The sequence below is a fragment of the Diabrotica undecimpunctata genome, chromosome 6 (genome assembly GCF_040954645.1).
Source record: "Diabrotica undecimpunctata isolate CICGRU chromosome 6, icDiaUnde3, whole genome shotgun sequence".
Taxonomy (NCBI): Eukaryota; Metazoa; Arthropoda; class Insecta; order Coleoptera; family Chrysomelidae; genus Diabrotica; species Diabrotica undecimpunctata.
Genome location: NC_092808.1, coordinates 16,566,253 through 16,582,738, shown reverse-complemented (window position 1 = coordinate 16,582,738; position 16,486 = coordinate 16,566,253). Strand labels below are relative to the sequence as shown.

At 33.6% G+C, this 16,486-nt stretch overlaps 1 protein-coding gene across 5 annotated transcripts in view; it reads left to right on the top strand.

Moving 5' to 3' along the window:
• LOC140443192 (uncharacterized) overlaps positions 1-16,486 on the top strand; it is an 86,423-nt gene that overhangs the window by 44,786 nt on the left and 25,151 nt on the right. For all 5 annotated transcript variants that reach the window (XM_072534301.1, XM_072534302.1, XM_072534303.1 and 2 more), the window contains one exon: positions 15,098-15,296. In XM_072534301.1, the coding sequence (XP_072390402.1) occupies positions 15,098-15,296 (199 nt within the window). The remainder of the gene's footprint in view (positions 1-15,097; positions 15,297-16,486) is intronic.

Sequence of the window (16,486 nt, the reverse complement as noted above, 5' to 3'; positions counted from 1 at the left end):
AACGAGAACTGAAATGACAGACTAATTACCTCGTTATAAGCCGATCTCGTTATATCAGACAATAATAATACTGTGCATACATATGAATCTGTAGTTTTCTAAACCATTAACTTCCTATAGTGAAGCCATTCGGAGCAATATAGGATGCTAATAAATATTGTTTGAATGGCGTTTTTTAAAAAAAGTTATTTACTTTTATTGTCAATGAAATATATTAAAACATAAAAGAGTTGTTTACTTTTATTATCAATGATATACGATAAAACAAAAAATCTGTACTTAACATTTTTTTCCAACTACATAATGTATAAAGCGTATTTTCAAGGATAACATAAACTATTGCTTCCGAAATTTTAAGAACTCTGTCATTTTTAACTGCTTTAAATGGTCCAGTATCATTCTAGCATATATTTTTTAAAGATGTGAAACAGTTGTATTTATTCATTGTAAAGAAGTTTATTGCGGGCTGCAGCTAAGTTTATTGAGGGGCTGTTTGAAAAGGTATATATTTATAGCCACAACGACCAAAAACGTAAAAAACACGTTTTTAGATCTTATTTTCTCTCGTTATAGCCAAATTTGCCTCGCTATAAACGGTTATAGTTCAATAGAAATTTCACGGGACATCTAATGTATCTCGTTATAAGCGAAACCTCGTAATAACAGTGTTCGTTATAGAGGGAGTATACTGTATATATATATATATATATATATATATATATATATATATATATATATATATATATATATATATATATATATATATATATATATATATATATATATATCTTCTCTTCCGACCTTTGCATTGGCATCGCCTATAATAATTTTACTATCTTTTCTGGGCATTTCTTCAGACAATGACTCTAATTCTTCATAAAATTCATCTTTTACTTCTTCTGTTGGAGCATGTATATTTATCAGCGATATCATGTTCTCTTTTCCTTAAATTCTAATTGCACACATTTTGTCAGATTTTGCTACGAATCGTTTTACCTGCTTTACGTCTTCATGTACCAGAAAACCCACTCCAAAATTCCTATTATCGCCCCCACTTGTATAAAACGTGTATGGGCTAATATTTTCAATGTTGTTTCCAGTCAAATGTGTTTCTTGTATTGCTATGATGTGTATTTTATATTTTTTAAGTTCTTCTATTAGGTTAATTAATGCTCCCTTCTCGTATACTCCTCGTACGTTTATTTTTATATTTTCCTAATATAAATCTTCTACAGTTTGCTTGGTTGGTTTATCTGTTAAGCAGTTTCTATTTCATATTTACATTTGTCCTTTTTGTTATTTCACCTGACTGGCTATGCAACACATTGCTATAATATAAATACAAGGTGTACTAAGTAAAATGGGCATTGACCTGGGAGAAACTTGCCTATATACCCTACAGTTTGCAGACGATTAAGTCCTTATAGCCAACGATAAAGAAGACCTGACATATATGGCCAGAAAACTACAGGAAGAATACAAAAAGTGGGGTTTAGAACTGAATACACAAAAAACAAAATATCTCCCAATAGGCGCAGAACTATCCAACATTCAGATGACACAACCGAAATTGCATTCTGCACTGAATATACCTACCTAGGAATTGATTTCGACACCACAGGCACAGACAATAGGGAAATTAGAAAACGAATAACCCAGGCCCGTAGAACAATTGGATGCCTTAACGGAGTTCTTTGGAGCTCAGAAATTGGTAAAAGACGAAAATACAATATATATGAATCTCTCATAAAAACCAGCTTAACCTATGGCACAGAGACATGGAGACTAACAGAAAGCAATAAAAAGAAAACTCGAAGCAACAGAAATGGATGTATTTAGACGATCACTTCGAATATCTAAGGCAGACAGAATTAGAAACGATGAAATAAGGAATCGGATGGGGGTAGATGGATCACTGGCAACAGACATAGAAAGGAAACAACTTATATGGTATGGCCATGTTCAAAAGAATGCCAGAAACAAGACTACCAAAAATCGCCATGAAATGGATACCACCAAATCGTAAGAAACGAGGAAGACCAAAAAGAACATGGAAGGAGGGAATAACAAAGGCAATGAGCTCCCGAGACTTTACCGAAGAACAATGGAATGATAGAAATTCGTGGAAATTAGGCATCGGACAACGACGCAAGACGTTTGAAACCGATATATATATATATATATATATATATATATATATATATATATATATATATATATATATATATATATATATATATATACTAAGTAAAATTGACTTAGTTTTCGTATTGTTTTTTTATAACATTTGGGTTAGTTACAAACTTAACCAATAATTTCTTCTTTTTTGCACAATTCAATACCCAAGTCTTTTTTAAAGGTGTTCAAATTCTTCAGATTGTTTTATCAAGCAATTTCCTTTCATCAAACTAATTTTTCTTCTTTAATCTTGAAGTGATCTCCCGAAAGTGGTCTCAGGATCTTATTGGTAACTGACCTACAAGAACGAACAATATTCTAAATTAGAAGAATGATTGTCATTTTAAATTAAACGTCAAATTCAACTTCATAAATATGAAATTATGCAGAAACTTTATAGCCTCTCTCGTTTACCAAATATACAAAATAACTTATACAGCTTTCGGAATTATTGTGTGGCCTCTGATAACCAGAAACACTATGAAGCTAGGAAACTACTAGGGTAAGGTCTAAAGAAGCAAATAATACTGCTACTATATCGGATCTTTTCGTCGCTATCTCTCTGTTTTCTAAGAGATTGACTGTGTCTCTTAAAATTTCTGGTCTGTTCTAGTATCATATTCACGTTCTTTTAAGCTTCTTTTGTGCTATTCATCCTTTGTTAGAAATAAAACTATCATCATCATCATAAGTGGCTCGACAATCCGTTGTGGATCTTGGCCTGCTCACAAAGAAGTCGCCACTCCTGTCGATTCCTGGCAACTTCCCTCCATCTTCTAACCCCTAGAATCTGTAGGTCTTCTTCCACATCATCAATCCATCTCATTCGTGGTCGTCCTCTGCTTCTTGTGCCCTCTGGTTGTGAAAATGTTAATCTCTTCGTGTATTCGTGATCTGACATCCTAGCAATGTGTCTAGCCCATGTAAGTCTCTGCACTTTAACGAATTTCACAATATCTGGATCGGTGTATAACTGATACAGTTCAAAGTTGTATCTTCGACGCCATAGCCCATTTTCATTTACGGCCCCAAAAATCTTTCTAAGAATTTTTCTCTCAAAAATACCAAGAAGTCTTTTACCATTTTGAGATAAGATCCATGTTTCAGCCCATATATCAAAACTGGTCTTATTGAAGTCCTGTATATATTAAGCTTTAGTGCACGTTTTATATTTTTATTTTTTAAATGTCTCTGGAGGCCGTGAACAGTTCTGTTTGTTATTGCTATGCGTCTTTTTATTTCGTCGCTTGTCGTGTTTGTTGCGTTTACTAGCGATCCAAGATATGTAAATTCTTTGACTTGCTCAAAGGTATGGTTGTTAATTTGAATTCTTTGTTGGATATTTCGAGGGTTTTTAGAAACCAACATATATTTGGTTTTTTCCTCGTTTACCACAAGTCCTAATTCACTTGCTGCGTCCGCAAGCCTTGTAAAACACAAAAATAAAACTATACTCATGCTAAAACAAACGAATGAATAGTATACTCTAGTACCACAATTGTAGCGAGTGACTCATATTTTCAATGTAGACCTTTTCGGGTCTGAGGATAAAGGAAATCAAGGAGTCATAGGTGTGCAGTTATTATTAAAAAATGATCAGGATTTTTGGGAAAATCCCTTTATCCTTTTAAATTAACAAACCTATGACTGATTCAAGGATTAAATTTAATTCCTATTGTCAAATCAGACTTAATGACATGGGGTTAGAAAAAGGGTCGTCTAATAACTTTTAGCACAGATGAAACTGAATTACTTAAACAATTCTTGGTACGTTACAGTACTAATAATAAATGATTCATCTTAACTGAATATTTATTTCCATAAAATATAAAAAAATATTTCTTACATTATATATAATCTATGTCATCTTCAGATTCATCAGTAGTATCTTCGCCTAGATCCACAACAACTGGTTCCATGGTAATTTCAATGAAGTTATCAAGGTTCCACAAACTCTGCTCTTCTTTCACTACATGCTCGATACATTTGATCCACGAGTGTGAGGTCACATTGCTGACGGCACTATTAAGCAGTTTTTTACATCATTTAATTTGAAAGTAATATTGTTCCTTGCTACTTTATGTTTTGTAACAATAAAACACTGAAAACTTTGTTTTCAAAACTTCCACAAAATTTATTTTAAATTCTTATCACTACAGCTGTTTCGGCTGATTGCCTTTCTCAAGTGATCTGTTTTTGGCATGGGTTTACACTTTATAGTCTCTAATGAAATAGGTTGAGGAGGGGAGAACTGTTTGTCTCAAGCTGGTCATTCAGTGTAGTGAAACCAAAAATTCCTGTTACAAAGAGAATAAAACAGCCATTTCAATTAAAAATAAATCAATAGAAAACAACATAGTGTTTACAAAAGCAGACAAAGGTAACACTACTATTGCTATAGATAAAATAGAATATAATAACAAAACAATAGAATTTTTAAATAATCAAAACATTGAAACGTTACACAAAGATCCAACAGAAAAGTATCAAAAACAATTTAAACTAGCGTTAGAAAATTCAAAATCAATAGTAAATCCAATAGAACAGAAATACCTCAGTATCATGAACCCACAGCCTCCTAAATTATACTCTTTCATTAAACTACACAAACCGGATCACCCAATAAGACCTGTAGTGTCTTTTTATACAGCTCCGTCATATAAACTTTCAAAAAAAACTGTTCTTCTTCTTCTTCTTCAGTGCCTTATCCGGTCCGGATGTTGGCGATCATCAAGGCTATCATGGTTTTGTTGACTGCTCTGCGAAACAGCTCCGCTGAGGTCATCCCAAACCATTGTCGGAGATTTTTCAACCACGAGATACGACGGCGTCCCGGTCCTCTTCTGCCAAATACTTTACCCTGCATAACAAGTTGAAGAATTCGATATTTTTCTTCGTTCCGCATCACGTGGCCGAGGTACTCAAGCTTGCGTTGTTTAATTAAATTAAGCACTTCTTTTTCTTTTGTCATGCGCTGTAGGACCTCAACGTTGGTGACATGGTCCACATAAGATATTTTTAGTATCCTTCTGTATATCCACATCAAAAAAACTGTTAGAGATTATTTTAGAACACACTAAATTTTCACCTAAATTTACCATAAAAAATATAATAGAACTAGTTAATAACATACAACATTTTCAGTTACCTAACAACTCCAGATTAATTTCATTTGACGTAAAAAATCTTTGTCCTAGTATCCCTCCTACAGAAACTTTTATTCTAGTAAAAAACCTTTTAGACCAAAATAGTACAAATCCAATCATTACATCTGAGATTTTACATCTTCTTGAAGTTTGCATAAACCAGGACTACTTTGAATTTAATAATGAATTATATACAAATAACAGTGCAGGACTTATAATGGGCAATCCTCTAAGCCCATTGCTATCAGATATTTTTATGGATCATCTAGAGACAAAGATTTCAAAACATCCCATATTCAAACAGTTTTTATATTGGTGGAGATACGTAGACGACGTACTGGTATGTTTCACAGGAACTAACAGGCAACTCGACCAATTTTTATCGTATATTAATTCTCTTCATAGTCATATTGAATTTACAATAGAAACAGAACAAAATCAATCCATAAATTTTTTAGATTTAAAAATTACCAGACTTAAAAACAAACATGACTTCTCCATATTTCATAAACCTACCCATACCGACACGACTATTCACAATTCATCATCCCATCCCACACAACATAAACTGGCAGCCTATCATAGTATGTTACATAGATTAACAGCAATTCCTATGTCAAAATACAATTTTTAGACAGAATTAAATATCATTAAGTAAATAGCAGTAAACAATGGATACAACGAACAAACAATTAATAAAATGTTAAATCAAAAACTACACAAGAAAGCCCTGAACTTAGTATTTCCACCACCAGAGAAAAAACCCAGTACCTTCTGCTCGATCACATATACAGGCAAAATATCAACAAAAATAGCCAAACACATAAAAAAGAAAGGAATAACACCAGCTTTCAGAACAAATAACAACCTAGGCAAATATATTAAAAACAACAAGAGCCAACATAAAAAACACTTACACAGTGGTGTGTACAAACTTAAATGTGGCGACTGCCCAAAAACTTACATTGGTCAAACAGGTAGAAATTTTAATAAACGAATAGCAGAACATAAAAGGGCTTTCAATAATAGAAAAACAGATTCTACATACGCACTTCACCTTCTAGATCATAATCATTCTTTTAATGACGAATTTAAAATTCTACACATTCAAAATAAAGGCCTTAAGCTATCTTTGTTAGAATCTATGGAAATCAACAAATTAAAAAACACAGATATAATTCTGAATGACCAGCTTGAGACAAACAGTTCTCCCCTCCTCAACCTATTTCATTAGAGACTATAAAGTGTAAACCCATGCCAAAAACAGATCACTTGAGAAAGGCAATCAGCCGAAACAGCTGTAGTGATAAGAATTTAAAATAAATTTTGTGGAAGTTTTGAAAACAAAGTTTTCAGTGTTTTATTGTTACATAAAATGAATTTCCATCAAGTAACGGTCGAATCCATCAATTACTTTATGTTTTGAGCCCATATCTACCCCCTATAAACTCCCAAGTTCTATCGGGCTTAACTCACAATGGTATGGCGGCAATCGAACTACAATTATTTATTATTATTATTATTATTTCATCTACATATTTAATATATTTATCTTTATGACACCCTGCTAATTTAGATACTCGATTTTCAAAATTAGTTTATTCTATTTAGTATTTTTTTTAGTACGCCAATCCGCAATCTCGGCTTTTCTCCATTTAGTAGTTGATAACTGTTCGCCGGCAGTGATGTGGAGTGTTATCCAGATCCTGGTTCTATTTTTAACAGAATATCTGAAAACCATTGTTCATAATGATCTGCATCCATTTCCTCATGGTAATATCCAGTCTTTTTAGAAACAAATGCATTTAAACCTTCTTCAATAAATTCTGTTTCGCTACCAATATGGCTAATAATAAGGCGTTATCGCTTTCCAGGTGGGGCTTTTGACCTGTTGACAAACCACCTAGGAAAGCTTGTTGTTTGTTTTCCACATTTAAATGCTGCCAAATTTTTGTCATAGTATGTCCTTCATTTAACACATGTTTCATCTGTATAATGTAATGCACGATGAATGGTCTGTTTGGTTGTATCATTTTAATAAGTTTATTTGTTTTCTTCTTCTTGTCTCAACCTTCAAAATATTATTGTCGTTTGTTTCATCGTCTGTTTTAATTACTCTGTACACACTAGCTTCGGAAACTTTTGTCAAAATACTACATAATGTTACTACATCGCTTACATTCATATTTTGTGCTCTGGCTCGAAGTCCTTCAAACATATTTCTGATCCTAATTTTTACTTCGCGTGTTAAATTGTGACGTTTCTTTTTGATACACGGTTCACTATTACTACTGTCAGTCATATTTATTATTTGTCACCAAATTAAATTAAATTAAATTACTCACAATTCACAAAAAGTAAACGTAAAACGCCCTCCACTAATAACACTACAAACAATTCTGTTCTCTGCTTTATGAAACCACTGTCAGTGCGCTTATGAAACTGACGTACATATAGCGTACAAAAAAAGAACTACGCGAACAATGGCGTTGTTGTCAGTTACATCGCCCTAATCTGTGACGAAGTTGTTGATTTCTAACATTATCTACCATTAGAGAAAGATATAAACTACAACATTCCAGATAACTTCAACTTCAATCATACACGCTGACAACGTTACATTTTCCCTAGAACCCAAATCTTTACCTTGAACAGTTTAAAAATAGACCAGTCAAATTATTGAAATGTATTTCATATAAATTGAAATCCCTTCTATCTGAACGTATATTCTTTGAACAGTCAGAAGAAGATTTTTGTCAATTTTTAAGAGATTAAACAGATTCTGCAATAATCCATTAACTTGTTTAACAAATAATAATTAAATTTTTCCTTTTGTTGGAATAAAAATATTTTTTTCTAAAAGGTAAACGTCCAATTTTACTGGCCTAAAAAAAACCATTAAAACATGGTTCACTCGCTACGATTGTTGTACTTGGCTCTAGGTCAGAGACACATCATGTATAATTAACTACAAGCACGTAAAGATCAGAATTTTATATCAATTCAACATCTCTCAGAATTTCACCTCAAAATATGGCTAATGCCTAGAATATCGAGGCCAATTAAGTCAACTGTCAAGTTGGTATTACCACCCACCGTCAATGATAAACATTTACAGGTTAAGATCATTCATAATGATGAAATAATGTAAAATTTAATTTTCATTTCAATACATTTTGGTTTAATCTCCTTATAAAATAATATGTAAGTTAAACATGCAACAAGAAAACAGTTTCAGAACCTTTTTATTCTGAGATCGACCGTGATTTCTTGACTAATTGCTACTTTTTATTGATAGTAAATAAACTCCTGGACAAAATTAACGTACCACTTGAAATAATCTAAATATTTACAATATGAACACAAAATAAAAAATAATAAACACCTACACAAATAAGTCCAACATGACTTTGTCATGACCTTAATTTGCCTTATTGTTTCTTTAAAATTTGTTTTTGTCAGAAATGCGTAAATAAGCTAGCATAACTCCAAATTGCAAAAAGAAAAAAATGAGTAAAGTAACACAATAAAATGCATCTGGGTCATCACTTATAACCGTGTAGGCCCTCCTCTACTTCTTATGACTGCATTTATGCGTCGAAGCATGCTTGATATCAAATGTTCAACAAAAGTTTGCGGAATATTCTCCCATTCTTCAATAACGGCCTCAATGAGTTGGTTGTGATTGGCAATAGGGAGGCTACGACTTCGAATCTTTTTTTTTGAGATAGTCCCAAGGATGCTATATAGGATTCATGTCCGGACTGTTAGGTGGCCACTCTAATAATGGAATGTCAACATCATTTAGGTAGCCAATAACCTATCGAGCCACATGAGGACGAGCGTTGTTTTGCATGAATAAAAAATTAGGTCCAAGAAACGGAGCAAAAGGCATTACATGTTCGACAATAATGTTGTCTAAGTAATAATGGGCATTCATAGACCTCGTACGTATGGGGACCAACTCCGTACGAGCTTCAAAACAAATTCTCCCCCAAAACATATTAGAGCCACCACCAAAAGGTACTTTAAGAGAGATATTGCAGCTGGCAAACCTTTCTCCTCGCCTTCGCCAGACACGCTCACGACCATCTGGAGCTTTTAGGCTTACTCTAGTCTCATCGGAGAAAAGAACTCGTTTCCAATCATCGATGGTCCAATTTTGATGCAATCTTGCAAAATTCAATCTCTGAACCCTGTGTTCTCTGGTAAGCAAGGGTTTTTTGGCCGGCTTTCTGTTGCTCAATTCTGCTTCATGTAAATGTCTTCGAACTGTTCGAGACGATATCGTGACATTTCGAACATCTGCTAGTTCATTTTTTAGCAGATTGCTATAGCAATCAATTGTGACTCTCCTATCTCTGAGCGCACGTTGTCTCAAAAAACGATCATCAATTTGATTAGTGTAACGTTTTCGCCTTTGCCCTGGTCATCGATGGTACTACCCTGTTTCATTATATCGCCTCACCTTGCGACTGATGCTGGAATGATGTCTTCCTAACAAACCTGCAACGTATCGCATTGAATATCCTTCATCTTTTCACATTCGTTATTAAATTGGCGAATTTCTCTTGTATTAAGATGTGGTCTATTTGATTAGTTTCATTTGATCCCAGAACCTTTCACGTTCCTTTATATATATTTTTTCTCCTGAAATGCGTACTCATTATTTTCATCCCGTTTTCAATTGCGCATGTAATCAATCTTTAGCCATTATATATCGTGACATTTCGAACATCTGCTAGTTCATTTTTTAGCAAATTGCTATAGCAAATTGTGACTTTCCTATCTCTGAGCGCACGTTGTCTCAAAAAACGATCATCAATTTGATTAGTGTAACGTTTTCGCCTTTGCCCTGGTCATCGATGGTACTACCTTGTTTCATTATATCGTCTCACCTTGCGACTGATGCTGGAATGATGTCTTCCTAACAAACCTGCAACTTATCGCATTGAATATCCTTCATCTAGGAGAGTCGATGCTCGCACTGCCTCCTCCATCGACAAATTTCTTTGGCGGTTAATTTTTTATTTGATTTCTATGCAAATGAACTTCCAAACATGCATGTGATGAAAAATATCACAATAAAAAGCTTGTTTCCCACAATCACTTTGATTGAATCGCTACTTTTTATGAAAAGTTACTTTTTATGAAAAGTTTAACTCACTTTTAGTCTAAAACGAAGTTTAATACAAATTATTGTTAAAACAAGACTATTATTAGCTTACATAACAACTGTCACTGTCAGACAAGGTCCATAGGCAACTTGTCGTACAGTAAATTATAAATAAAGATTATTGAGAAAAATATGAGTGGTGCGTTAATTTTGTCCAAGAGTTTAGATGATTTGTCGTTGATCTTTCTGGTTTAAAAGAAATTCTCTTCTAAGGCATATATGTCCAATATTTTTATTAAATATCTTCATATAAGCCTTAAGTTGAACTAAGGGTTGTGATTGATGAGCACTCCTACAATAATTTCTGTTTTCATTAGAACTTTTCTCGATAAAACTTATTAAACCTTTACAAAGCAAATAAAGTAGAGTAATCTGATTATTTTTTAGTTTTTCTACTCATGAGCTGTATGAAGTAGTGGCAGATATTAAAAACTATGATAAATTCTTACCATTTTGTACAAAATCAACGATACTATCTAATGACAATCAGCAATGTATAGCAAATTTGGAAATTGGATTTCCGCCTATAGTCGAAAACTATACGTCTATAGTAAAGCTCATCGAATCGAATTTAGTTCAGGCCAGATGCTTCGATGGTAGGCTGTTTCATTACCTAGAATCAACTTGGGTGTTTAATTCTGCGTTGGAAAGTAATCCGAGAACATGCTTGACTGATTATTCTCTTAAATTTTGCTTTAAATCGAAGATTTATTCTCATATTGCGTCAGTGTTTTTCAAGTACTTAGTTCAAGAAATGGAAAATGCTTTTATAAATGAAGCTGTCAGAAGATATGGCCAGCCTTCAATCTCTATGTATAAACTTACTCCAGCTAGTATTTCCCCTAAGATGCAATAATTTTATTTTGTTTATTTACATAAATATATTAATTTGATCAAAAATAAAAAAGTTATGAAACGTTTTAATGAAATTATTTAAATTAATTAAAAGAAGCACCAAAACAAAACGAACTTTTTTATCGAATCTGTGTTGAATTATATGCAAACAAAAAGATGATAAGGAAAGGTAGTGGGAAAATTTTGAGGACTGGGGAAAAATCTGCATCTTTTCTTGGCGTCCTCCGATGCCGCCACGCCAGACTTTGTAATCAAACAGCTAATTGAAATAGTCATCTAGTTGCAAGGCTAGCCCTTTCATTTGATTGAACAACGCGTTATGATGTCTTACTTATAAAATGATGTTATTTACTTCACTGATGAGGTTATTAATAATTTTCATGTTACATTTAAATCATTTATTGACATAACAAACTGCTATGACATTTAAATCCACAAAGAACTTTTTTCTTGAAGCAAGCACATCTCATTGTACGGCATTGTTTTTGTACTGGTTTACAGGAGCATTTTTGAAAACCTTGCATCCCAAACTTTGATTCTGTAGTCACAGCTTCTCGTAAACATATCTGAGTATCTAAAATTTCATCATCATAGCTTTCCGTTAACGAGTGCAATTCTTGTCGCACAAAAAAGTTTTTAATGATTCCTGATTTTGTGCCGATTCTATAAACTCCATTTCTAAAATCCACAATTTTTCCTTTGATTTTTTTTGGTGTCCACAGGTCTACGATTCACTTTCGGCACACTTATCAGGACACTACTGCCAATAAGTAGAGGTGTCAGTTTTTTTGCTGTGTTCTTAACGATTTTTTCAGCTGCACGTTTTAAACTTTTTCGGGCCTCATTTCTCAGCAATAGTATGTTTTCTTCCGTTTTGCATCTAAAACACAGTACTGTGGAACCGAAACCTTTCTCTCCTACTACAGACAATCCACATGTGATATAAACAGGATTATTGCAAGACTTAAAGCTATGGGCACTAGTGATAGGATTTTGACATGTGACACAAATTAGTTCAATGTACTCAGTCTTCTGTAACTGACTAGATTCTTCGTCAATGTTATTAGTATCTACATTTGTAGAGTAATTGTCACTTACATTTGAGGAACTAGGTTCAGCCACTATAATTTCTAAATGAATATTATTACTTATTAGATTCGTATCAGTATTAATGATTTAACAATTCTCAGGATTTTCAGGTTGTTCGAGTAAGGTCCCTGTGATTTTAGTTTCATCATTATATGCTACATTCGATTTCTCGGTGTTTAAACTCTGATGCTGTATCTCAGAACTATCGTCACATTTCCCATTTTTTAATTTTTGCAACTGTTCTTCTGTTTCAATGTGCATCAACAATTGGAAGGGTATATTAGCACCTTTTAAATCACCTTTAAGATCACTACCAAACAATGCTTTATAAGGAGACCTCCCGATGATTCGATGAAATGAAGAATTTTTGTGGTACTGACAAAACAAACAACCAATATTCGACCACTTGGTCGAATTTTTGTCTGTTCTGTTTTGTTTGTTGCTACGTCCTGGTTGCTACGTTCAACGCTGCATATTGTAAACAATGTGTTGAATCACTTTTGATTGTTATCATAAAGATTCGACTTTATAGCTAGTCGTTCGGCTGAATAGCGTCGTTCTAATCAAACAACTATTTTTCAATCAGTTAACTGGTGCTACTAGCGGCGCGGTGGTCAAGAAACAAATTTCGTCAATGATATGGCGGCTTTTCAATCAGCCATGTCGTTGAACTTTTTATTTGCATGAAAATTCGACAAAATAACTAGTCGTGTGATTGAATGGCGTTATTCAAAAGGCTGTTTAATCGAACGGCTAATTTAACCATCTGGCTGCGACACATACATAACGAATAATAGAAAATTTTAGTGATTTATTCAACAATGGTTTTTTATATTGTGAATATTACGTTGCAGCATTTTTTTGTCCACTCCCTATATCATAAGAATTTCATCATAAGGTGGTAGATTCGACTATTACTTGATGGAAATTCATTTTATCTAAGAATAAAATACTGGAAATTTTTGTTTTGTAGATTTCCACAAAATTTATTTATTATTTATTTTCAGTACAATGGTTTAGGCAGAGTGCCTTTCTCAAGTGATGTATTTTTACTATGGTTCTACACTTTATAGTCATTAACCGAATAAATTGAGGAGGGGAGAGCTGTTTGTCTCAAGTTGGTCTTTGAGAATTATATTTGTGATTTTTAATTTATTAATTTGCATAAATTCTAATAAAAATATATTTTTAATATGGAGAATTTGAAATTGGTCGTTATAAGAATGATTATGATCTAGAAGTGCGTATGTAGAATCTGTTTTTTTATTATTGTGTTCTGATATACGTTTGTTAAAGATTCTGCTATTTTGACCGATGTAAGTTTTTGGGCAGTCACCACATGTTTGTATGTACCACTGTGTAAGTGCTTTTGTTGTTCTTTGTTGTCTTGTTGTTCTTAATAAATTAGCTTAAGTTGTTATTTGTTCTGAAACCTGTTGTTATATCTTTCTTTTTTATGTGTTTGGTATATGTAATCGAGCAGAAGCTTTTTGACTTTGAAATCTAGGTTTCTTCGTTTAATTTAAATTCAAATACAGAACATCCCCTTGGGTTAATTTTTTAAAGTAAAAATAAAATCGAATTGAATTTAATGAACGAATTACACTTTTTGGAACTACTCGTGATATAGCTTTTAGCGTGACATATAGCTTTTAATGTACAGCAAACGACATTTAATTGCGAAATAACTAATTTTCGTCTTGACTTTCCAGACTCCTCTGACAAGCTAAACGATAGGAAGCTCAGTATTGATAGCGTAGCGTATCTGCTAAGTGTTTTTTGCACATTGTTTTCACCAGAGACAGGGATCTTTGGGAACGTAAAAAAGTCGGTGGGACTTAGGTCGGGGATATACGATGGATGGTTTAACAATTCGATGTTTTGAAGCTTCAAAAACTCTATTGTCTTTTGGGCAGTGTGAGCACTTGCATTTTCCTGATGTAGGATGATTTGTTGATTTCATGATTTGATTTTGTGTTGCTTTGTCGGAGTTTTGAGATAACTTTTGGTAAACAAACGGTAACGTATATACCAATCAGAATTAACCGTTCTTCGATCTTCTAAAGCAATTGTTGCTACATGACCAGATTTTGTCACAAAAGTTGCGACCATTTTCTTTGAAACACTTCGAGAACAGATCACTTTTGTTGGTTTTTCCTCATTGTGAAACACCCACACGGCGGATTGGCGTTTATTTTTGGGTTCGTAGGAGTAAATCCAAGATTCATAGTCATGAACAATACTATAAACGTTTTTTGAGCTTCCTTTGTTGAACCGTTCTAATGTTTTTCGACACCAATTGACGCGAACCGCTTTTTGCTCTTATGTGTGCAAATGAGGGATGCAACGGGAAACCAACCTCGTAACACCCAGTTCTTCATGTAGGATCTTTTGGATCGAATACTACTGTTTTGTGTAGACCTGGCCTGGATTCGTCTCTCTGCAACGACCACGTTGAAGTTCGTGAAATAGTTGACTGGTGTGATTCTTCATTCCCAAACACAGAAACCATTTCAGCGAGACATTGCTGTTTGGTTTAAATAGTCAATACTATCACAGATTAGTCAGTCTAGGAATCTGATTTTGTAACCATTTTTATTCATTATTAAAAAAATCTTGTAAACCCTTAATGGTGTTTTTTTTTCTATACAAGTTAACAATATCCATCCATCGGTGACAGCTGTGCACGGAGAAGTTCCAAGGTCGAGGCATAGCGGCGGAGTATCCAGTTACCCCAATCATCCCCAATCCACTGCGGAACATCCGATCGAAAACGGATTACCGCCTGAGGCATATCCTCCCAATTCCCACAGAAGCCGAAGTCCCGGAAGCCAACCGAGCCCGAATGTACGGTAAGTACGTGTTCAAATTTTGTTACGTAATATCGGAGGTTATTATTTATTTTTGAAACAATACTTTAATTAGTGAAGCGTCGCCGGGCTTGATATAAAAAATGTCATATGTGATTTGATTGGGGTCAATGATTTTTAATTATTTTGAGAATAAAATCTTTGTTGATTGAGTAACAATAAAATCGGCAACCAAATAAAAGAATGCTCTTTAAATGCCAATTTAATTTTACATACAACTTTGACGAATTCCCATACACATACAGGGTGTTTCAAAATTCACACCTGCCTTTTCCCAATACGAATCGGCCGACTAAGATAAATATAAATTAAACAATTGGAGTTATGTCCTTGGTTACCGAGTTATTGAAATAAAAAAACAAATATCTAAAATTCTTAAAAATAAAATAAAAAAAAAAAACTAATCGCCTCCTACTTTAATGTAAACATTTGAACGATTTATCATTAAATTCTGAACCCTCTGTAGCGCGTTCTCGTCTATACATATCACACAACGTGAATATGAATCAGAACTCTCAACAGGTTCCAAGTAAATCTTTTCTTTCAACAATTCTTGTAATGTTTATCCGTTTCGGATGTAACCATCATGGCAATATGTACTTAAACTGCTGCTCTGAAAAGATTTATGGTTGTTGTGTTGAACCACGTATGCAGATTTATCAGCCAGGAAATCCTTTGCCGTCCTGTGTCTGTGACTTGTCTACCATAATGTGCAAGGCACCATCATATTGGAACCAATTCAATCTAGTTGCCAATAGAACTTGATCAAGCAATGGTAGTGGTAAATGGTCATTTCAAAAATGAAAATACGACGCTGAATTGTCGGTGAGCAAATGTCATCTGACCATTATCTTTGGTGATATTAAATTTTACTCATTAAATAAAGAGTTTCATCTTTCCATTCTTGTCAGTTTTTATGGTTCCTATCTGAGAAAACGTATACTTATCAGTAGACATAATATGTAATACATAATAAAGCTACTTATTTACATCATGTAAAACTTAAACTTTTTGTCGCCTGAACATTCTTTCTCAATAATCTATGAATTGTATCCTTTTTGAAAGTGAGTTTCTCTCGATATAAAGACTTATACTTGGTCCCGCTTCAACAAAATCAAGAATTTCTTCTTGGACGTCGTTGGGCCTAAAATGCCGTAGTCCTTATTTAATCT